At 47.8% G+C, this 23,953-nt stretch overlaps 2 protein-coding genes across 8 annotated transcripts in view; both read right to left on the minus strand.

The window, feature by feature from the left end:
- CLEC19A (C-type lectin domain containing 19A) overlaps positions 1-15,728 on the minus strand; it is a 28,921-nt gene extending 13,193 nt beyond the window's left edge. For 3 of the 5 annotated variants that reach the window (XM_082360206.1, XM_082360207.1, XM_082360210.1), the window contains exons 1-2: positions 15,418-15,728; positions 3,673-3,838 (exon numbers count right to left, since the gene is read on the minus strand). In XM_082360206.1, the coding sequence (XP_082216332.1) occupies positions 3,673-3,838; positions 15,418-15,505 (254 nt within the window). In that variant the 5' untranslated portion in view covers positions 15,506-15,728. The other 2 variants (XM_082360208.1, XM_082360209.1) reach the window with 2 other exon arrangements.
- A 6,146-nt stretch (positions 15,729-21,874) lies between these two features.
- Positions 21,875-23,953, minus strand: part of SYT17 (synaptotagmin 17) — an 83,383-nt gene continuing 81,304 nt past the window's right edge. For all 3 annotated transcript variants that reach the window (XM_082360782.1, XM_082360783.1, XM_082360784.1), the window contains exon 8: positions 21,875-23,271. In XM_082360782.1, the coding sequence (XP_082216908.1) occupies positions 23,075-23,271 (197 nt within the window). In that variant the 3' untranslated portion in view covers positions 21,875-23,074. The remainder of the gene's footprint in view (positions 23,272-23,953) is intronic.

The following is a 23,953-nucleotide window of genomic DNA, read 5'->3' on the forward strand; positions in this document are numbered from 1 at the left end:
AGGCGTTGGTGGCAAGTCAAAGCACACATATCTACTCTCCTTAATTTTGTGTTTGTGGAAGACATTCTTAGTCCATCCCAGAAGCACTCAGAATTCTGGCTCTCAGAATCCTTCTCAACACAGTGCTCTAGGCAGTCACATGCTGGGGATTGCTAAACAAATATTGTTATGAACTGAATGTTAGTCCCCTGCCCCACAATTCATATGTTGAAACCCTAACCCCTAATGTGATGGTGTTAGGAGGTGGGGCCCTTGGGGGTGATTAGTTCATGAAAGTGGAGCCCTGTGAATGGGACTAGTGCCCTTAGAAAAGAGGCCCCAGAGAGATCCCTTGCCCCTTCTGCCATGTGAGGACACAGCATGAAGATGACCATCTGCAAACCAGGGAGTGAGCCCTCACCAGAACCTGACCATGATGGAGCCCTGATCTTGGACTCCAGCCTCTAGAACGGTGAGAAATAGATTTCTATTGTCTATCAGCCACCCAGTCTGTGATATTTTTTTATAGCAGCCTAAATGGACTAAGACAGATATTATTAGAGGCAATGGAAAGGAAAGAAGGCGGGTGAGTCAAGGCTTACTTGCCCTCAGAAAGATGATCTGACGTGCTCATGCTAAGTAAGCACTGACCTCTTGAGACACCCATAATTATAATTAATAAAAATAATAACAGCTCCCACCATGGAGCACTGAGTTACCCAAGCACTTGTGTAAGAACTTCAGATCCATTTTTATCTCCTCTAAAACCCCTCAACCTTAAAGTCAGTGTGACTACTTCTCTTTCCCCGCTGAGGACTCTGGCTCAGAGAGTTTATGGGACTTGGGCGAGGTCGCCCATGTAGGAAGTGATGGAGTGGGGACTAGCCTAGGGCTGACTGACTCTAATGCCCTCAATCAATGCACATAACATTGCACAGGTTTCTTCCTTTAGAACATCTGCTGCCCCCATTCCCTAAGCTTCCCAAGCCTTCAAGATCCTGATCCAGGACCAGTTATTCCAGGAAACCTTCCATGAGCACCCTCTATCCAATTCTTGCCCACCTGTAGCACAAAGTTTCCAGGCTCCCCAGGGCAGGCTGGTTGGTTTAGTTTTCTATTTCTGATGGGCTGGTCTCCCCAAAGAGAGAGACCAACACGGACCCACACGACGCCTTTTTTCTATTTGACATCTTATCTCACACCATCACCAGGCTCTATTCAATGCCGATGTTCCAAGACAATGTGTTCTGTCTAATAGCAGAGTGGTAGATTTCTGGGGACAAAGTGCTCTCCAGTCCAATGGGTCTTTGCCATTGGTCCTACCCAGCTAGGCACTGGCATCCCCAAGTGCCCCTCTCATGCACAATTCGGGGTGTCCTACATCAACTGCTGAAGATGCATGGTGAGGGGTCATCTGGGGATGACCAGGCATTTTAGCACTAGTGCCATCTTTGTTCAGCGGCACCTACTCAGGAAACTATTTCAATATTTTATTGCATTTTCCCCATATCTGGTCAAAATAACTGGGGGATAGAAAGGCCCAAGGTGCTACTGCAAGTAGTAAGGAGCAGAGATCAAATGAACTTAATTCAACTGTCACTTGAAGCAAAGATGGAAATTATTAGGTAAGCTGAAAGTATGAAAACCTTAAACTTTAATCAGACGCTCCATGAACATAAGTTGATAGTGTGCTTAATTATGAAGGAAAAGAACAAAATTACAAAGCATGAAAAAATGCCAGAATTAGAAAATTGGATTGTGTCTCAAAGACAAGATGTAATTAGAGATTTTATAATATTGTCTAGCTTTATGGGAAATGAACTTACAACAGATGAATGCGTTGTGCAAATTCAACTTTTCTACATGTTTTTGGGAAAGTATTATATACCAAAGTGGAAAACTACCTGTATAAGAGGGGAAATGCTGGTATAACATTTGGGAAACATTAGTGTAAGAGAGAAAAAGAGGGATGTCAGGACTTGAGAAGAGAGGAAGGAGGTAAGTTCAGGCAGAAAAGAACAGGATCTGGGTCAGGGGCTGTTGGAAAACCCCTGAATTTGCCTGGAATCCTTTCTAATGCCTATTAAACCAAGGGGTAGATTACATGCACCGTGAGGCAGGCTGAGCCGTCCTTCCTGTGGACTGGCCAAAGGGAAATCTTCATTTGGAATCACTTTTAAATTTACTCTTTATTGCATATATTTCATTTTCCTCTATAGGTTGGTTATTTTTGAGAACTTATTTTATCCATCTTTATAAGTGCCAGTCACGTGCTGTGCTCTGTAGCACAGGGGATTTGACCCCCGAAGATCGCCTTTCCCAGGCTTCCATGTCAGCTGCCCTCCATGTGATGGGAAGCACTGATGGGAAGGATGGGAGGGAGAGAGAAGCCAGGGTATTTCTTTCCCTCTCTGCCTGGGGAGGTGTTGGCAGGGGCTGCCTGCCTTCTGTGGCTCCAGCTCCCATAGGACTGGCCTGCCCTCCAGTTAGGAGTGGAGTTGGCTTCCTGCTGGAGTGAGTCTCTAGATACACTACTGCTTCTTTAAGTTCTCAGAGTCCATCACTTGTGTATGCATGAAATTCTCTCTGTGTTAAATGTCTGTAGTGGTTCCTGTTTTCCTGGTCAGACCCTGACTACCTCACTATATTCTTCAACACCACCAAGGATGCAGTGGGTGCTCAATAAATCTGCTGAATGAGTTGATGCAAGGATTCAAGGCTTCTTTGGAAACAAAGATTGAGGACCCCTTCCCCACTCTTAACAAAACTCAGTGACTCTAAAGCATAAAGAACCAACCGTCATTCTAACTTCAAGTCTCTGAGGTTCTTGAAAAATGAGGTAAGATTGTAAATTTGTAGTTTAGTGGCAATGGAACACATCACACCTGGCTTCAAAGAACCCACAAATCAGCAAGGAAGACAGATGTGAAAAGAAGTCACTAAAGTGATGAAGAAAGTGCTCCTGGAGAGGTGGGTGGTGAGTGCAGTCAGGTGCCATCGAGTCAGGGGTGACTTCGGTGGAAAGATGGTAGAGCTGAGTCTGGAAGGTTAAGGAAGTGTCTCCCTGGAGGAGAAGATAGGGACGGGAATTCCCAGTGGAGGGAACAGAATGTGCAAAGAATGCAGACGTAAATGGGCTGGACCACTTTGGAGGACTTCGAGATGGTGAGCATGGCTGGGGCTTAGGAGGCATGGAGGAACACTGAAGGAGGCCTTGGTGGGTGGGCTATGGAACCCAACTGCTCAGGTTCAAATCCCAGCTCCACCACTTTATAGCAAGTTACCTTCTTGGAGCCTCAGGTTCCGTATCTGTGAAATGAGGATACTTACCTAATATGGTTTGCGGGAACTTGATGCTTATAAACTCTTAGCAAATAAATGTCAGTTATCATGTCCTATGTTATGTTCTTTACATACATATTATGTGAGTTATATCATAGGGTCAAACCCCCCGTGATACAGAACAGGGCACAGCACAAGATCGGCACTTATAAAAATGGACCTTCCAGCCTGCTGTTTGCTACCCTTGCTAAATGCTTTGTCCTCTACTGCCAAGGCCAGTTTCAATGAGAAATTGGGCTGAATAAAAGCTGAAATTACCAAAGAGAAACGCCAGTGGGACACACCATTCTCCACACCCCTTTCCAAAGGGGGTGCTTGTTTGGGCTGCAGAAGACAGAGGAGTCCACTCACCTGTGGATGGAGGCCAGTTTGGCGGACTTCCTGCCGATGGAGAACTCAGAGCAGTAGAAGTCAGCCTCAGCCCAGGTCTTATTGAGAGGGAAAAATCTATAGCAGTGGCCTTTGAACTCCATCCAGAACAGTGGGCACAGGGAAGCCTGGGGCAGCTCTGGCATGGCTGGGGGCAGAGAGAATACGGATTGGGAAGAAGATTGGCCGTGCAAACTTTGATGCTACAGCTTATGACATCTTTATAAGCATGAAAGTAAAAAGTGTCGCCTTATGATTAACGCATACCTAAAGTTTACAAAATAATAAAAGTAATATGTGCTCATTACAGAATCCTTGGAAAACGTTACTACATTAGAGTGTTTTTCTTCTTGTCATGTTGAATGCAAAGATTTTTTTTAAAATGCAGTTGTGTTATATTGACCATACACCCCTCTCAGTATTCTGATTTCTAAAAATTAAGAGTATAAGCATTTTCCCTCATGTCATTATAAATTTTTGTAAACATTGTTTCAAATAGCTCTTTAATATTCCCGAGTGGCCCCCCTAGAGTTTATTTAATCATTCCCCAATTTTGGGATAATTAGATTGTTTTCTCTTTTTAAAAAACAATTAGAAATAATTCTGAGATGAAAAGCCTTGTGCATAAACTTTTGCAGCATTTCTGATGATTTTCTGGGGATAGATTTTTAAGGCTTTGATACAATTTGCTAAGTTGCCTCCTGAAAGCAATTTATGCTCCCACGGTGATGTCTGAGAGTGCCCATCTCACAGCGCCCTTGCCTGCGCTGAGTGTTACCACTTTAATGGCAATCTTTGCAAATTTTATAAGCAAAAAAATGGTATCTTATTTCAGTCTGCACTTCTGGGCTCTCTGGCCAAGGTGTATATTTCCCTACTGTAGTCAAGACTATTTATATCTTTAGCCCGTGGAACTACTGGGGTTCAGGATGTGTTCTTAATTCTGAAAAGGGACAAACAAAAACCCCATGTTTGAGACACTAAAGTTCTCCAAAGTCTCAGCCCCTCTGGAGGCCTCTTAGCATGTACTTTTTTTGGAAACCACGATTGAAGATGACTGACTGGGGGAGAAATGCATGCTGAGAACCTGCCTGGAACTCAGTTGGATGGCTCATCTGTGAGAGCAGGCACCGGGCAGCGGTGAAATTGTTAGACTGGGGTGCAGAAGCCCGGGTCCCAGCTCCAGCTCTGCACCTGACATGCCATGTGATGCTGGCACATTCCTTCCCTTCTCAGCTGTCCGACTGGAAGATCTTTGGGGTCCCTTTTGTGATGCCCAGGGGTGTGAAATCTTGCCTTCAAAGCCCCTGTAATAGCTGGCTGAGCTCATGAATAAGGAAGTAGTGGACCACCTTTACTGAGCATTTATGATGTGTCAAGCATGTAGAGGGAAACTGAGACTTAGACAGGTTAAGTGACTTGCCCAAGATCATCCTGCTGGTAGTAGGCAGAGTAGGGATTTGAACCCAGGCCTCCTGACACCAAAGTCTTTGATTTTAAAATCCACATGATACTTCATCATGGGAAACCAATAGGGCTGAGGATGGTTAATCATGTGTTAGCCTCTACTTCATCAGGTTGCTAAGCCAACTAATTGGGTCAAATAAAGTCTCTGAGTGCTTGGCATGTAGGGATGCTCCCTAATAGTATGATTATTAACGATTAGCTCAGGGTTTCATCACTGAGGTTAATGGGCTTCAGGGGTCCAGTGAATCCCTTGAAATTAAATGCAAAATCAAAAGTTCGTATGCATGTATGTGCACACATACGCATCTATATGAATTTTTCTGGGGAAGGAAAGGGACAGTTGCTTTAGTCAATAGAGCTATGCTGGGACTTCCCTGGTGGTCCAGTGGTTGAGAATCTGCCTTGCAATGCAGGGGATGAGGGTTCGATCCCTGGTCGGGGAACTAAGATCCCACATGCCGCGGGGCAACTAAGCCCGCGTGCCACAACGAAAGATCCCACATGCCACAATGAAGATCCCGCATACCGCAACTAAGACCCGACGCAGCCAAATAAATAAATAGATAGAATTTATTTTAAATAAATAAATAAAGCTTTAAAAAAATAATAGAGCTATGCTAAGCAGGCAGCTTCCATCTGGGCTACCTGTACCTGATGAGAGCCGTTGGGCTTCCCTGTTTGATCAGAACCAGCCCTTCCCCCACCCTAGGCAGCTGCACTGGTCAGTCCTGGCTTGTCCCACCTCTCCCCACCAGTCCCGGCCAACTGTCTTTCAGTGTGTGCCAGTATCCAAACTGGAGCCAGCTGATTCAGAATTTGCTCTCTTAATCCTCCCTTACCTGGCAAAGGGAGAGAACTCTTGCTTATGGAGTTAGGGGGCTCAGGACCTCGGCCCTTCCCTGCCCCTCCCCGGACTTCGGTCTCCTCCTTTCTCAGGTGAGAACATTGGTCTAGGAGGACATTGCCTCCATGCTGAGAGGGCTGAAGGACCCCTTGTGACGCTGGGCATTGCTGAGCTCCCTGTGGGGACTTTTGCCCATTCCTTCCACACAGAGAGATCCGGCTGAATCATTCCCAGGGGTCTGCTTTTGGAGCAGTTCCCCCTTTGCATGGATGAGAAGCAGCAAATCACTTCCATCTGCTTTCCACCCATCACTTGTAACCAAGGACACTCATTGGTGAGAGCGTGGCCACGTCTGTCCCGGTGTTGGCTGGAATAGTTAGCCCAAGAGTATGATATTTGCTGGTGCTAAACCACCTTCCCCACTCTCACCCATCCTATAATTATTTTGCACCCTAACTATTCATATTAGAGATGGAAGTAAGGGATGTAACCACCCCAGTTTGTCCAGGACTGTCCCAGTTCTAAATCTGAAAGTGCCACATCCCAGGCCCCCCTTAGTCGATCACCCTGGAGCACTGGTTCTCAACCAGGGGTGATTCTGATTCTCAGGGGACATTAAACAATGCCTGGAGACATTCTTGGTTGTCAAAAATAGAAGTGGTGGTGCTATTAGCATACAGTGGATAGAAGCCAGAAATGCTGCTAAACATCCTACAATGACCAGGGCATCCCCACAGCAAAGGGTTTTCTGACCCCAAATGTCAATAGAATCCTCTCCCTACGTGGAAGGCAGAACTCCAAAATGTAAAATAACCCCACAGGGCAGCAACACAAAACATCACAGCAAACGTCCACATTTCTCAGCCTACCTGTAGTTTCTTTAACAAAAATTAAGCCACACAACCGATTAGAAGTAGACTTTGTGTTATTTTTCTAATTTTGGAGTTAAAATATATAACTATTATAAACCCATGGCTTAAAAGCCCCGGGGCATTGCTAGAACACTGTGTTTAAATTTAATGGTACAGACTTCACCAAAGGATGCTGCAGAGGCGAAGTCTTGCATTTCCTCCCTGAGTTTGGGATGAAGCTGACAAACTTCTTCGTCATCTCTCTGACAGGGAGGATTGCCCCCTCCCCACGCGGCGAATCCTTTCCTGTAAGGTGGGACTCTTCACGGGTCTCCTCTCTGTGAAAGAGTCCGAGTCTCATCACTCCCTCCCCGGTGTGGATGTGAAGCCCGAGCTTCTGTATTAGGGAGGCTGACACCACACCCAGTGCTCTGCCGCGCATGTGCCCACTGCGTTGGTTTCCACCTCTAACTTTGTTTCCCGCCCCTGGTCGCCCTCCTCACTTTCTTGGAAGCCCAGCTTAATTTTCAAACGATGTTTGTAAAGTTTATCTGTATTTCTGGATGTCTATAGTGGAGACGTTTTCTGTTCTCTAATTTACCATAACGTCTGATCTGGAAGTTTCCACCCTCATTGTCCTCTATCTCTTTTTCTTTTCCTTCACTTAAAAAAAATTAAAATTTTTATTTTCAAATAAATTTAGATTTACAGAAAAGTTGCAAAAATATTATACAGAGTCCCTGAATAACCTTCATCCAATTTCCCCTGATGTTAACATCTTACATTCCCACAGTATATTTGTCATAACTAAGAAATTAATATGGGTACATACTCTTCAGTAAACTACAGGCTTTATTCAGATTTCACCAGTTTTTTCTTTTTCTGTTCCCAAGATCCAACCTAGGATACCCCATTACATTTGCTCTACCTTTGTGATTTATTTGATATCAAATATTATAGTATAGCTGTCTTGATTAAAGCTACTGTTCCTTTCTTTCCCCAGAAAAATGCACACAGATGTGTACACACACACACACACACACACACACACACACACACACAGCATGCGGGCTCTTAGTTCCAGACCAGGGATCAAACCCGTGCCCCCTGCAGTGGAAGCGTGGAGTCTTAACCACTGGACTGCCCGGGAAGTCCCATACACACACAGTTTTGATTAGACAAAACTGACAAGAATTGGCTGGAACTGACCAGAATTGTCTAGCATTGTTGGATATTTGCCCCAAATCATCTTTACCTCCTCTCTTTCCCTCTACACACATCCAATCAATTTTTAAGTCTTGTTTATTCCATCTCCCAGCACCTCTCCAATTCCTTTCTTTCTTTCTTTTCTTCCCTCCTCCCTTCCTTCTTTTCTTCTTTCCTTCCAGTCTTCCTTCCTCCCTCCCTCTCCCTCCCCCACTTCTGTCTCTGTCTCTGTCTCTCCTTCCACATTCTTCCTCCCCCTGTCATCTCTCAGAGACCTCCTCAATCGCCGCCTGGCTGTTCTTCCTGCCTTATCTCACCTTCCAAATCCAGAGGCATCCTTCCAACACCCTGATCTCATCTCACCAAAGCCCTCCAGGAGTGCCCATCACCCTTGGGAACAGGGCTCCCACCTGCCCCTGCAGCTTGTCCCCTGTCGCTCACAACATGCTCCAGATTTGCTTGAGCTCCTGCCATTTCTCAAAGCGTGTCCAGATCTTTGCAGATACTTCCCTCGGCCTGTCTTCGGCCAATTCGAGTTTCTTCTTTGAGTCTCAGCCACATGGTGGCTTCTTTAGGGAAGACGAGGTAGGAGCCTCTCTAAGAGCTCCTAGAGCCCCTCACCCCTCCTTTCACACATCCCCGTAAATTCTTGTTCAGTCTGGCCTCCCCCTGCACAAGGTCTGCTGTGATCGTCCCTCTCCCCAGTGCCTGGCACATAGTAGGTGTGCAATAACTAGTTTTGAATGACTAAATGCATGCTAGGGAATCAAATGCTGCTTCTTTGGGTCCACTGCCCCTTTTGGGGGACGGTGGTGAGAAGGGTGTGGGCACTGCCCATGTGCCCTGATGCCTCCAACCTGGTGTATCTTGACTCTAGGATGGCGTGCCGGGACTTTTCTAACTCAGCACCGAAGGCAGTTGACTGAGCCTGGTTTTCCGGATTACTTAGCGCAGTGACTGCTGCGAGGAGCTGTATCGAAGTCACCAGGGAGCTCGTTAGCAACGGAGAATCTCAGCCCCCACCTTCCCGCCCTTCTCCCCACTCCTGGTCCCTTTGATTGTCTCCACTGAGCAAGTGGTGGTTATGGATGCCTGGGGTGAAACATACCAGAAAATGGGGCTGTGACAGGTCACTGCTCAATTACTCCCCTTTCCACCTGGGCAGGCAAAGGCCTTTAATTGGGAGGACCTGGGAGGCAAAAAGGAGCCACTCGCTTGCACTAGGATGATAATGAACTCCACCCTGCCTGGCAACCCCCTACCTCCTTTACCTCTGGGATTTTAGAAACAAGGATTAGAAGGATCTTAGAGGACTTTCTTTTTTTCTTTCTTCTTTTAAAAAAATATTTATTTATTTATTGGTCTGTGCTAGGTCTTAGTTGCAGCACGCAGGCTCTTAGTTGCAGCACACAGGATCTAGGTTCCCTAACCAGAGATCGAACCCGGGCCCCCTGCATTGGGAGCGTGGAGTCTTAATCGCTGGACCACCAGGGAAGTCCCTTAAAGGACTTTCATCAACGTGGAACCCAGAGTAGTCTTTGCTAATTTGTGTCTCTCTGGGGAAAAGATCTCTATAGCTTTATAGCTTGACACTCAGGTAGTGATGGTGACATTATAACCAGGGCCAACCCTACTGAGCTTCCGTCTGAGCCAGGCGTTGTGTCAGGTGCTTTGTACATATCAATTCATTTAGTCTTCATACATCCTACAAGGTAGGTGCCACGATCATCCCCCTTTATAGATGAAGAAACCAAAGCACAGAAAGGTTGAGTAACTTGCCTGAGGTCACCCAGCTCCTAAGTGGCAGAGCTGGGTTTTGAAGCCAGGCTGTGTGGCTCCAGACCTAATTTAGAGATCCCTGCTGCATTTAAGCCCATTTCCTTTTGTCTCCATCTTGATGGTCTGGTTCTTTATTCATCCCCTTATTCATTCAACAAGTCTTATTTGAGCACCTACTTGGTCTCAGGTAGTTGGCTATGTGCTGGAGATACTGTGGCACACTACACAGAGGTGACCTCTGACCTCATGGATCTTACACTCTCTGGAGGCTGACATTAAGAAAAATAAGCACAGAAATAAAATGTCATTAATATGCAATTAATATGGATTTGTGTCATGCAGGCAAAAACTTGAGGGAGCAGCGCTCAAATTATTTTGGAAACTAGTAATTTGTTTGCCCCTTTTCTATCCCTAGTTGAACTGGTGTCCGCCCCAACCCTGCCTTCAGGGTGTCCACTGGTGATTATGACAGGACACAAGAGTGAGTCCCCTTCCGGATGGGGAAAATAAAGGTGTTGCCACAGGAGCACCTAAAAGTGGCACATAACCCAGATTTGGAGATCCAGGAGGCTTCCTGGAGGGAGCGGGTGATGTGAGACCCCCACTGAGACCTGAAGGATGAGGAAGAGTCAGAGGAAGAGTGTTTCAAGTGGCGGGCACAGCATGTGCAAAGGCCCAGAGGTATAAGAGAGAAGGGAGCATTTGGAGAATTGCAGAAGGTTCAGCCTGGCTGGGAATTTGAGAGAAGGATGAGGCTGGAGGTGACGGAGGGGAGGGGTGGAAGCGGGGGAGGGATGCACAAAGAAGCTTGTTGCTCTGGAAACCGAGGCCAAACTACATGGTATTTTACTTCAATTAGCAGCACCAAAGGCCCCCAGGGTCTCCCAGCTGGGGTGGGAGTCAAAGCCCTTGGAAGCTCTGAGCTTGTTAAGGAAAGAGGACATGCCATCGGAGTTCAGGACTTGTTTTTTTAATCTCTCTCTTTTTAAAAGAATAAATTGTCACCTTCCCACACGATCTGGCTGCTCGCTCCCCTGGCCCCAGTCCAGCCGCCCACAAACACACTACCCTGCTGCCTCCTGCCCAGATCAGCCTTGAGAGCCAGCTGGGAGTGGAGGGGGAGGCTCTGGGGGCCACATTGGCGGCCTCCCCACCCCCCGTCACTACTGGGCCCCAGATGTCCCAGGGGGTCGGAAGTGTCTCCCAGTGTCTGGGAAGGCGGCCACTGGGAGGGCTCAGTCACCTTCATTGCCTGCTGTCTCCCTGGTCCACACATCCCACCCTCAGTGGGCCCTTCCCAGTGAGCCCTGGCTCTGGGGTGCAGAACTGCTGGTCCCAGGCCTCTCATGCCTCAGCTTTGCTTTCCCTCCTTCCAGGCTGCTCTTGTGGTCACATGGTACAAAGGAGACAGCACTGGGTGATTTTTTATATTGCTCATAACAGTGGCCATTCATTGCGTGGTTAATATAACCGTCGAGACCAAACTGGGAGGGGTATCTGTATCATCCCCATTTTATAGGTGCAGAAACTGAGGCTCAAAGATGTTAAGTCACTCGCTCCCACAGCTAGCAAGTGGCAGTGTCAGGATGAGATTAAAGTCTGATGGACTTGAAAATTCCTAAGCACTACAGTGCCTCCAGAAAACATCTTTTTCTGGTCTTGGTTTTCTCATTTGGCAAGACAAATATATTAAACACCCAATTTAACAGCATTATGGACTGAATGTTTGTGTGCCCCCCTCCAGTTCATATGTTGAAGCCCTACCCCCCAGTGTGATGGTATTTGGAGCTGGGGCCTTCAGGAAATTAGGGCTACATGATGTCATAAGGGTGGACCCCCATGATGGGGTTAGTGCCATTAGGAGAAGAAGAGAGACCAGAGCTCTCCTTTCTGTGGCCATTTGCAAGCCAGGAAAAGAGCTCTCACCAGGAACTGAATTGGTCAACACCTTAATTTCGGAGTTCCCAGGCTTTAGAACAGTGAGAAATAAATTCCTGTGGTTTAAGCCTCCCAGTCTATGGTATTTTGTGACAGCAGCCTGAGATAACTAAGACCAACATAATTAAGTAATAATTCAATGTTTCCTGGGTGCTTATTTGGCTTGAGGTCTGTGCCCTCAAGTTGCTCACAGTCTGGAGGGAGGAATGCATAGCACACATGGCAATGAGTCCTCATATACTAAGGGACATTCTAGAAATATGCAGAGGGCTCTGTGACCATAGAGGAGGGGTAGGGAATGGGTTAGAGTGTCCAGGTGGGGGTACTCTAGGATCTGACTCTATGATACAGACTGGAGGGTGGGGAAGGGTGTACTCTAGGAAGTAGGGACACCCAGTTGCCCAAGCCTCTGTGCTCCAGCCTCAGAGCTTAGACTCTGGAGTTAGATGACTCCAGTTAGAAACTCACCTCTTTGTGCCTCAGTTTCCTCATCTGTAAAATGGGCATGATGATAGTGCCTACTTCACAGGGAAGCCAGTGCCTGGCTTATAGTAGGTGTTCTAGTAAACATGAGCTATTACAACAGAAACAGCCTGGGCCCTGGAATAATCCTGGTGCTGAGTGCACAATGCCAGTTTCTTGGAGGGGAGAGGAAGAGGCTACGGAACTTGACTGATCCTCCCTTCCCACCCCTGAAGCCCTGCAGAAGCAGGCCCTGAGCACCAAAACGCTTTGCTAGAATTTCCTTTGCTGTGGAAAGTTCTTGGGCTCAGGAACCAGGGAAAGGAAACTTTTTTAAGGTTATGGTTATGGTTGAAGAATCATAACAGCAAATATTTATGTAGCTTTGACCAGGTGCCAGGCCCTCTTTTAAGCACTTAATATTTGTTAATCCACGTAAACAAAGTGATCAAAGCCAGGTTCGGAGAAGGGTTTTAGGAAAAGGATCTAGTCTGGCTAAATCCTTCCTAGTCTCTCAGAAGTGTCTAAAGGTTTGTTTCCAAAGCAGATCTAAGGGTAAGGCTGGGTTGCACTATTTGCGTATATTTGCATGTTCATGAAAGGTCCAGAGCAGTGGGATGAAGGATGGAATGACCCTGTTCTGTTTTGTACCTAAAGGCTCCGGATGCAGGAGAGGAAGAAGAACCAGGCCCACTTTCAGTAAGGAGGGCTATGGTTGTGCGCCCACCTTCATGGTCTGCAAGGGCTCACCAAGACCCCAGATAAGGCTTCCCTAGTCACACATCAACACGCACACTCACACGCACACACACACCCACTTGACTCACGCACACACACTTAATTCACACGTTCTCTTCTGCATTGAAATCACTTTCCTCCAGCAGATTTATCCACTCAGGCTTGAATTGGGCTTTCTGCTGGACTGGATGGATGATGACCTTGGCCAGATTATTTGGCCTCTGTAGGCCTCAGTTTCCACAGCTGTATTGTGGAAGGATTGGGCCAAGTGGATTTCCGGGACCCTTCCTTCCAACTCCAACTCTGAGGTCTCCAAAGTTGCTGGGTTGGAAGGGATCTCAGTCTGCTCATCTGTAGAGTGGGACTGAGGCATGGGGCTAGATGTCTGGAAGTTCCTTTTTGAAGGCATTTTGTCACAGCAGAAAACTGTGTCTCCTGGTCAATTCTATCTTAACAGCAACAACCACAGTGGCAGAAGTAGTAAGGTAATAAGCCATTTTTCAAGTGCTTTCTATGTGCTAAGTGCTTCACTTGCATGATCTCATTGAAGATTCCCCAAAACATTTGATGGACACCACTATCATCCTCACTTTCCACAGGAGGAAACTTGAAGCTCAGAGAAAGATCCCATGGTCACAAGCTAGTGAGAGAGAGAGGACTCCCCATCGCTCCCACTCTCAAACTCAGCCTCAGGACTTTCCTCTTATGCTGGGCAGAAAGGCAAGATCTTGGAACACGCAAATATCTTTCAAGGATATTTTGTCCAACTTCTCTCCTGCTCACCCATTGCACGGATGAGGATATTGAGGCACAAGAGCAAGCAGGCAAAGACAATGTTATGGACTGAATGTTTGTGTGCCCCCCAGATTCCAATGTTGAAGCCCCAACACCCAATGTGATGGTGTTTTCATGGGGTCTTTGGGAGGTGATTAGGGTTAGATGGAGTCATGGGGCCCCCATGATGGGATTAGTGCCCTTATAAGAAGAGGAAGAGAGACCAGAGCACTCTCTCTCTCCTCCATGTGGCTACTTGCAAGCCGGGAAGAGGGTCGTCACCAGGTAACAGATCAGGTGGCATCTTGATCTTGGACTTGTAGCTTCCAGGACTCTTCCTGTTGTTGAAGCCACCCAGTCTGCGGTATTTTGTTATGGCAGCCCGAGCTAATACAGACACTCAGAGAGTTTATGGCAGACCAGAGCCCCTGATGCTTGCCCAAATGAACTGACCACCCTTTATCTCCCATCACTAGGGTTACCAGACTTAAAAAAAAAAGAATTCCCAGTTAAATTTGAATTTCAGATAAATAAGAAATAATTTTTAGCATAAGGTATGTCCCATGCAATATTTGAGACACTTACAGTAAAAAATGGTTTATTGTTTATCTGAAATTCAAATTCACCTGGGCATCAGGTATTTTATCTTGCAATCTTATCACCCCACTATTTAAATTCCCCTCAACACTGTAACTGCCCAATAACATGGCTTTATGGGGATCTTATGGATGTTTTATTACAGGGTTAGTTTTATTTTAATGGGGATAGAAATAGTATCTCTGCCACAGAGTTATTGTGAGGATTAAATAAATCCATATGTAAAAAGTGCTTAAAACAGTGCCTGGCATATAGTGAGGGCTACAAAAGTATCAATTGTTGCTATTGGTATTATTATTATTATAGTTTTTAAACCATGTTTGGAAAGAACCCTCCTGGTAGAGGTGACAGGCAAGATCCTCCACCTTGAAGGGACTGAAGGACTCGGGACTCTTCCTACCCCAGAGTCAGCACCCTAGCCTCCCTGTTGCAAGGGTGAAGAAATTGAGCTCATTTGAAGCCCCGCGTCCTCCAAGTGGGACACTGGGAGGTCACATGCCCGAGGCTGATGGACCCCAAGCCCTGGGGACGCAGAATATCCGCAGAGCTGGGTGTCACTGGGCCAGGCCGCCAGGGAGGTCACTAGAGGGACTATGTCCTCCTGCTTGCCCAGGCCCCTGGGAACAGCTGTCACAGCCAAGGTGGGAGTGGGGAGCCCAGATGCCAGATCCCTAACAAAAATACCATCTTCAGATCTTCCTGTGGTGCCAGGCACTTTCCCCAGATTATCTCATCTCCCTTGCACAGTAGCCCCAGAGGGTGCCATTGTGACCACCGTTTTCTGAAGGAAACTGAGGCTCAGAGAGGTTAAGAAACTTGTGCCAGGTCATACAGCTTTTAAGATGCAAAGCTGGGATTTATCACCAGGTCTCTTTGCGTCTGGCCCTAGCACAGTGCCCATGAGCTGGAGGGAGAGGAGCTGGAGGGGCTGACAGGAGGCTCAGCTTGGCCCCCCCAACATTCCTTGGGTCGGGCAGGCCTGCAGGCCAGGCGGCGAGGCCTCACTGACGGCTCAAGCATTTTCGGGGTGTCCTCCTCTCCACCTGTTCCCAGCCCTGGCCCCGTGCTCACCTGGGCTGATATTGATGTCCGTTTGCGGAAAGGCCTGTGCGGAGAGGAGGGTCAGGACGGCCGCGGCCCACAGTCCCCACCTCTGCATCCTGGGCCCCGAGAAAGCCACCTCGCGGCCTGAGCAGAGGAGAGAGGCCCTGCCGTGGGAGCTCGGGTCCGGACGGCTCTCCTGCCCAGAGCTCAGGAGGACTGGGTAGACCCCAGTCTCCTCCCCCGCCCCTCCCCTGACTCCTGTTTCCTCCCTGCACGGCCGCGGGCAGCTCAGAGTGACAGCCTGAAAGCTGCCCCTGGCCGGCCCCCTTCAGAGAACTCAGAGGAAGCACAGCCCAGCTTCCGAGCCACCGAGTGGCCTTGGGCACGTGCTTGCTTCCCTTGAGACTCTGTAAGATGGGACAATAGCAGCGCGCACATCCCAGCCTGGCACAGCAGATAAAGCATCTCGGAGCCCTAGGAGGAAATAGTACCAGAAGGTAAAAATACAAGTCAACATCTAGGGCAGAGGTCTCCTGGGCCAAAGCCAGCTCACCTGTGGATGTGATTTGTTGGGTCCATGCTGTGCTTTAAAATTTCTAAAAATTCGTTGTCAGGGTGTAAGATCAGGAGATTTCAAGTATAAGTCGAGATTTCTGCCTCTGCTGAGACTCTGAAGATCTGAGAAGACTTAGGCCTCCTTTGCACATGGGCACAATTACGCGGCGCTGAGAAAGGGCTCCCCCTGCAGGCGGGGCCCCAGCGCTTCGGCTCAGCGGGACCCCAACGTGTCGGCCCAGCTCCGAGGGCACTGGATTCCCCGCAGCGAGGAGGAAGGGCAGGCGCCTCACCTCCTGCAGGGTCTCTTGGAGGTTAAAGGATGTGCCGGTAGAAGGTTCTCGACACAGAGGAAGTGTTCAACAAAAAGAAGCAAACGTTATCATTAGTGTACAGTTCTAGCGTGTTCAAACTTAAAATAGATCCGCTGGTGTTTCATTGGAATCTCACTGCATTTACGAATTGATACCTCTAAAAATCAGTCTTTGTGTATCCTCTGCCTCGCTGAGCCTCACTTTCCTCCTTTATAAAATAGGGGATAATAACAGTACCTACCTCACAAAGATTAAATGTAATAATTTGTAATACTTAGCATAGACGCTGGCAAGTAGTAGGTGTTGAATACCTGACGGCAAGTTTTTGCTGTGATTGTCACTGATCCAGTGCAGGTCTTTTCCTGGCTTTCCCTGCACACTCCGTCCTTCCTCTCCCGAAATGCTCAGCCAGGTGCCCTGACACTTCGTGTGGCTGGCATTCACCAGGGCTCAAGCGTGCCCCAGTCGCTCACTTTCTCTCTGGAACACCTGCCGCTGTGCCTGTGAGGAATAAAACTCGTGCCCACGCAGCGTGTTTTGCCGGCCCACACGGGGCTGAAAGCCTGCCAAGGCCTGACTCAGGCTACGAGCACAGCCCAGGCCCAGTTTCAGCCATGGCATAACTCATGTCTACCCGTTGTCTCAAAGCTTCGTGCTGATGCACCCCAGAGCATGCACATTTATTTATAAATGACATACGTTTATTATATAAGTGATGTGCATCGTGTCTGTTATAAAAAAGCCCTCCCCCAAACTGACTTTTTAAAAAAGTTGATACAAACTATAAAAATGGAAGAAAGTTGGAAGGCTCTCTCCCCACTCCCCATCATCTGGTGTGCTGACTGTACATCAGAGGCCCCTGTTGTCATGGAAATCAAACACCCTCTGTGTGAATGAACCAGGGTGAAAAGGAGGGTCGTCAGACGCAGGCCGCTGGAAATGCTTTTGGAAAGTGGAGGAGCCTTTGACTTGGCAAATAAACCTCCTAAATGATCTGCGTTGATAATACAATACGTGATGGCTGGAGGTTTTGGTAAGTTGGTTCATGCCCCCTCTCTGGATGGAAACATGTAAAGTGTTTGTGACATGCTCATTCCCAAGTGTGGTCCACGGACCAGCAGCAGCGGCATCTCCTCGGAGCTCGTTAAAAATGCAGAACCTCAGGCCCCACCCCAGGCCTGCTGAATCGGAATCTGCATTTTGACTAGATCCCCAGGGAGTCATATGTACATTAATGTTATGAAGCATTGTTCTAGACAGGGGTAGGCAAACTTTCTAAAAAATTCTATTTTTTAAGAAAAATTGTTGGTATTTAAGGCGTACAACATGATGATGTGATATACATATACATAGTGAAAGGATACCACAGTCAAACTAATTAACATATTACCTCCTCGAAGGGTTACTTTTTGTGTGTGGTGAGTGCACCTGAAATCTACTCCTTAGGAAATTTCCAGTGTTCAGTACAGTGTGAGGAACTATAATCATTATGCTGTACCTTAGATCTCTAGACTTATTCATCCTACATAACAGCAACTTTAAATTTTTTTCTGTAAAGAGCCGGATAGTAGTGGCTTTGCAGGCCACATGGTCTCTGTCACAACTCTGTGAAAGACTTTAGGAATGGGCCTGGCCAGGTTTCAATAAAACTTTATTTACAAAAACGAGCAGTGGGTTGGATTTGGCCCACGGGCCATAGCTTGCCACCCCTTACTCTAGACCTCAAGTTTACTGGCTAGAAAATAGACAATTTATTCACTTAACAAATAGGATCTTTGCTGCCATTTGGAGGTTGTAGAGGTCTCTATGTAACACAGTATATATTTTCTGGGTTCTTAAAGACATTACTCTTCCCCACACCCCAGCCCACGCGTACACACATGCATACACACACTGTGCTCATGGTGGCCTGGGGGTTCGGTGAAGATCTATTTCTTTCTTCCTATCATCTGTCTGCCTATCTATGTATCTCCTTTAGTTTCTTAGCTTTTTAAAATTGTCATTTATTTACCAGTAAGTAAAACAAAGTTCCCTTCCCCTCACCACCATTATAAAAGGGACAGTAGAGGCTAGTTTATTTCATGCCTTTCAATCCAGGCACATCTGTATCTGTGTTCAAATTCCAGACTTGCTTCTGTGTGACCACACACTGATTACTTAATCCGTCTTAGCTTCAGTTTCCTCATCCGAAAAATGGGGACAAATCAATACTTTTCCTCATACAAGTGCTTAGAACAATGCCTGACACATAAATGCTCAATATATGTTAACTACCATTACATCACTATGGAACCTTCAAAAATACTGAATAGGAAGGTATAAAATTGAGAAGCAAAACAACTTCCCAAAAGTTAACCCCTGCAACCTTCAGGGCAATGTCTTCCAGTCTCTTTTCTAGACATAAGTTTTAAATTTTTACTTAGTGGTGCTCATTCCTGAATTATTTTAAATGGTATTTTTGACCATGAAAAAAGAAAAGGTATCCCACTGGTGGTGGAAGACAGGCCACCCAGAAAGGAAAGGAATTCTTCCTCTTTCCCTGCAGTGATTCCCAGCTTTCTGGGAGTAAAATATCAGTACCCAAAATAGCTGTTCCTGGTGCCCTGGGAACCATCACATCTGGGCAGGGCTGGGCAGAGGTCATAGCTTCTGTCAAGTCCCAGGGGGTAGACTGGAGTCCTGAAGGGTTCTGGAGTCCCCAGAGATGAGACAGCTCAAGATGGGCCCTGGGAAAATAGATGCAGATTTAAAACTTCACACCACCGTTTCTACTCTACCTCCTTCCTTTGAACTCAGGTCCCCGCACCCTGAAGAGGGTGTGTAGGTGGCCCATACATCTCCTTTCCCACATCCTGGCTGAGAAGGAATTAATTAAGATGCTAATTAAACCGGGTAGGTGGCCCACAATAGGGCACCTGGGGTCCAGGTTTCTATAGAAACCAAGTCATTTCTTCACCTTTCAACACATTTCCCTCATCTCCTGACAAACTATCCTTGGAGACATGGATGGCTCTGACATCTGTGCTTCTGCTGTTCTCTCCAGTCACTCAGCAAACATTGCCTGATGTGTGCCCAGTAGGAATAGCCATCACGTGCTGTGTGTTAAGCCTTTGCAGGCATTATCCCGGCTAATCCTCACATCACATACAACCCTATGGGGTAAAAACTGTCATCCTATTTTCAGATGAAACAGCCCAGCAGAGCGGTCAGCCACACCAGCTCTGTATAAGTTTGTGAGGGCTGCCGTAACAAAGGACCACAAACTGGGTGGCTTAAATAACAGAGCTTCATAGCCTCATAGTTCTGGAGGCCGGAAGTCTGAAGTCCAGGTGTTGGCAGAGTTGGTTCCTTCTGAGGGCTGGGAGGGAAGGAGCTCTCCTTGGCCTGGGTCTCCAGGCCTCGCTCCTTGCTTGTAGATGCCGTCTTCCCTCTGTGTGTCTGTCTCTGTGTCCTAATTTCCCCTTAATATAAGGACACCAGTCGTATTGAATTAGGGCCCACCCTGATGACCTCATTTAACCTTAATTACCCTTAAGGACCCTATCTCCCAATACAGTCACATGCTGAGGTACTGGGGGTTAAGACTTCATGAAGTATGTGAGTTTGGGGGGAGATACAGTTTAGCCCATACCAGGCTCTAGAGTCAGCTGGGCCTGGGCTGGCATTCTAGCTCTAATGCTCACTTGCCACTTAATCCCATGAAACCTCAGCTTCCTCATTTATAAAAGAGGAATAATAACACCGCTCACGTGGGTTGCTGCATGAGGACTAAATGAGATGCTTAGCACTTGGCACGGTGCTTAGTCAGCCTCGTGGTTATCGTAAACGAGGGGAGCAGATGTTGGGGATGCCCCACTCCCAGCCCTCGGCCACCTGAGTTCCCCCGATGCTGAGGTGGGCTGGGCCATGCAGAGGGACAGCTGACTTGCTCAGGCACATGCCCCTCATTCTCTGCCCCGGGAGTTCTCGGTGCTACCCAAGCTGGCTCAGCCCACACAGGACAGTCCTATATTGCCAATCATTGAACGCCTCCGGGGCTTTACCCTCAGGCCCTGAGAGACGAGGGGCAGTAGTTAAATAGTCCAGCCTCCCCACAGTGATCATTCTCAAGCGTATTCTACGTGGGCCCCCAGCACGACTGAGCCGCAGATGCCCACAATGCCAGTTAAAGCAGCCTTTGCGTTTCTCCTTCCCCTGACTTATCCTTCCATTTATGCTTCCTGGGCTCACCTCCCAAATAAACCATTGGCACCCAAGTCCTTGCCTCAGCGTCGGCTTCTGAAGTGCCCCATGTAAGATAATGAGGAAACTGAGGCCCAGAGCAGCTCCGCGGCTTGTGTGAGGGCACAGGTAGGGTGTGCTGGGCCTGGGGTGTGAACCATGGCTTCTCTGGCTCCAAAGCCCACGGGCCCAATCACCGTATAACCTCATCTCTGGTCCTGAATGCCTGTCCTGTATCTGTCTTTCCTCATTCTGTTTGTTCTCTCATATTTTTATCCTCTTCTGTACAACCATGGGAAGGAAGCCATTTTATAGAGAAGGAAAAGTTTCTTTTTGTCTCCTTACAAACATAACCTAACTCAACCTCCCTGCCTTTCCCCCTTGACCTTCATGCCATCTCCACTCCAGAGTGAGAGACACCAGAGGGACCCACGAGGGGGCCCTGCAATGCCCAATGTGGCCAGAAGGGGTGAAGCCATCTCAGCCCACAGGGGGTTTACCTAAGTCAAGCCCCTTTTATTGGGCATGGCCAATAGAAAGCTAAGCAGCCATGGCCCTTGCCCTGAACAAGCAAATAGTTTTATAGAAAAAAGCGTTACTTTCCTCACCTGGAAAATGGGGATAATAATAGCTTCTTCATCAAAAGGTTGTTGTGAGAACTAAACAAGACTGTGCAGGTATTGGGCTTAGCACACAGTAAGGCCCCAAGAGTTAAATAGCAATATAAGCTTCTTGTGGGGAGCTTCTTGTGGGGAGGAGCTTCTTGTGGGGAGCTGTCATTTCTGTCTTGGAAAATCAGGAAGTGGTAGTTTAAGCTGGGTCTTGATGATAAGTATGAGTTGGAACTATTAAGCTGCTGGTAACCATGATGCTCACTGAATGGGGAGAGCCTGTCCAGGAGATAGCGTGATCAACAAAGCCCTGATTACTTCATCTGAGCCCCCGGATCCAGCTATGCCTGAAGCCAGGACTTCCTTTGTTGCTTAAAGTATTTTGTGTTAATTTCCTGTTGCTTGCAATGGGAGGGACCTAACATAAATCCTCGTCTTCTCTTTGCACGGGTTCTCCTGTCAGTCGTCAGATGAATATATCTTAACGTTTCGACTGTTCTTCCTTCCCAGACCACACACTAATCTTACCAACAATGTCCAGCGTGACCGGTTGTCTGGTTATACCCACTGTGGCCCTCGAGTCTTCCTGCTGAGGCCGTAGGTATCATGGGACAGAGACAAGCCATCCCTGTGTCTGGTCTGAATTCTGGAGCCACAAAATCTGTGAGCATAATAAATACCAGTGCTTTGAGTCGTTGGGATGATTTGTTACACAGTGGTAGGAACTGAAATACCCTCCTACCCTCCATGCCCATGTTCATGAAGAAAAAGATAACTCAAATGCATGGCACAAATAGATAATCTTTAATTTCAATAAATAGCTCCCCATTATACCAGACAATATGCTGTGGGAAAAGATACAGAAGCATCCAACAGAGAGAGAGATCTATTCTAACTACACTAATTTCTTAGCACGAGAGAAATGACTTTGGTTCACACACAAACACAGGGCAATCCTCAGGGTGTGACAAGGAGGGGTATCGTCTTGGATGGGGGATGCGGCAGCCGTGGTGGCCATTTTATTCCAACTGTCCTTTGCTGGTCTTCTGTGAGTCACAATCGCCATGATTCGGTCAAAAAATGTTACTTCTGCTCTATCATATTTTATTTACTTGACTTACACTCACGCTATTACTGAAGGTGGGGTCTTGACAGATGGGAGGACGCTGGGTGAAACTTCACTGACGGGCGAGGCAGAGAGAAGGGAGTACTCAGGACTGAGGTCCCGGCCCAGCGCCTTGCTCACTAAGGGGACATGCAGGCGCACACACGTGCTCACCTGAGGGCACACACACCAGAACATCCACATACATACGCACAGGGAGTCCCCAGAAAGAAGCTAACACAAGGACGAGTTCAATTAAGCCAGGAGAGCCTTCTTACACTGGAATATTTTTTGTTGCCATTTGGTTTCTCCAAATAGTCTAATCTATTTATCACATCCACTAAAGAGAAGACAGAGTACTTACACTTTTGGGGAAAGGTACCAGGTGTGAAGAACCCCCTAGGAACGGCAGCCCATTCAGAAGTCACCCAGTGGGTGTGCATTTTGGGCATGGGGGTCAGGCCTCCCAACGCTGGCCAAACTCTTGGAAAATTTTGTCTCCATGGAGGTTGGCACCTTTGGGGAGGCCCTTTCTCTGGCCTGAGGTTGAAAGTGCATTTTGGGGCAGGGGAATCCACAAGAGCAAGCACTGCCCATAAGTCTCAGAGCAGAGCCCACTCAGCTCATGACCTACGGACGGGACTTCTGGAAAGTTCTCAGGCCTCGCTCCTTGAGGGCGGCCAGTTTGTGATCAATGGTCAGCTTCCTTTCAGTTCTGAGAGGAGTTGTGTGTGTGTGTGTGTGTGTGTGTGTGTGTGTGTGTGTGTGGTGATGGGTGCGTGTGCAGGTGTGGATGTAATAGTATACATATATGGCATATTTTTTGTCCTAAGTTTTCTTCCTTTTTTCACAGATGAAAGCTGCCTTCCCCGCAGCACTCAGGTCACCTCCAGCGACGCAGGGGACACACGGTCACACTCGGCCCGGGACCGCAGGCTGTGCCACTGCTCCGCGGCCGTGCGGTGGGCACTGAGCATCCGCCGCCAGTGGTTGGATTCTGAGGGGCCCGAAGAGTACTGGCCGATGACGATCCTCCCGATGAAGTCGTTGCTGCTCTTCATGTTGTGGCCGAACACTAGCCAGAGGGGCGAGAGGAGGAGGGGGCAGGACAGGAGGCAGGAGCAAGACAGAGGCGTTAGTCTCCACACTCCTCAACTGCAGATGCGAGGTCCTCGCTTTCAGGACACAGTTACTTTCAACCATGAGAATTCCCCGATTCCCTCATCATCTTCCCACGAGTCCCTTGGCTGCAACTTTAAACTTCCGACCCGTAGACTCACCACACTGTCCTCAGGGCACTACAGCCGGACAGTCCTGGTGGAACTGCCAGCCACCACTGGAGTCCAGCTGAGCACTTAAACCAGGGTTCTCAAGCCCGGCACTGTTGACATTGGGGCCTGGACAATTCTTTGTGGGGTGTCCTGTGCACTGTCCAGCAGCACCTCAGGCCTCTACCCACCAGATCCCAGTAGCATCCACTGCCCCCAGCTGTCACAACCCCAGAGTCTTCAAACATGGCCTGGTATCCCCAGGGGTCAATTCATCCCAGATAAGAACCACTGGGCCATGGGGCCAGACATCCTAGGTGAATCCTGGCTCTGTCATTCAACAGCTCTGAGACCCTGAGACAAGCAAAGGAGCCCCTGTGACACTCAGTTTCCTCCTCGGTTACACAGGAATCTTAACAGTACTTTGAGAGCTTTCAGTGAGATAATGCACACTGTGCCTGGCACTCAGTAAGTGCTCAATAAACACTA

This window comes from Balaenoptera borealis (assembly GCF_965194805.1).
Source record: "Balaenoptera borealis genome assembly, chromosome: 16".
In the NCBI taxonomy this organism is placed as follows: domain Eukaryota; kingdom Metazoa; phylum Chordata; class Mammalia; order Artiodactyla; family Balaenopteridae; genus Balaenoptera; species Balaenoptera borealis.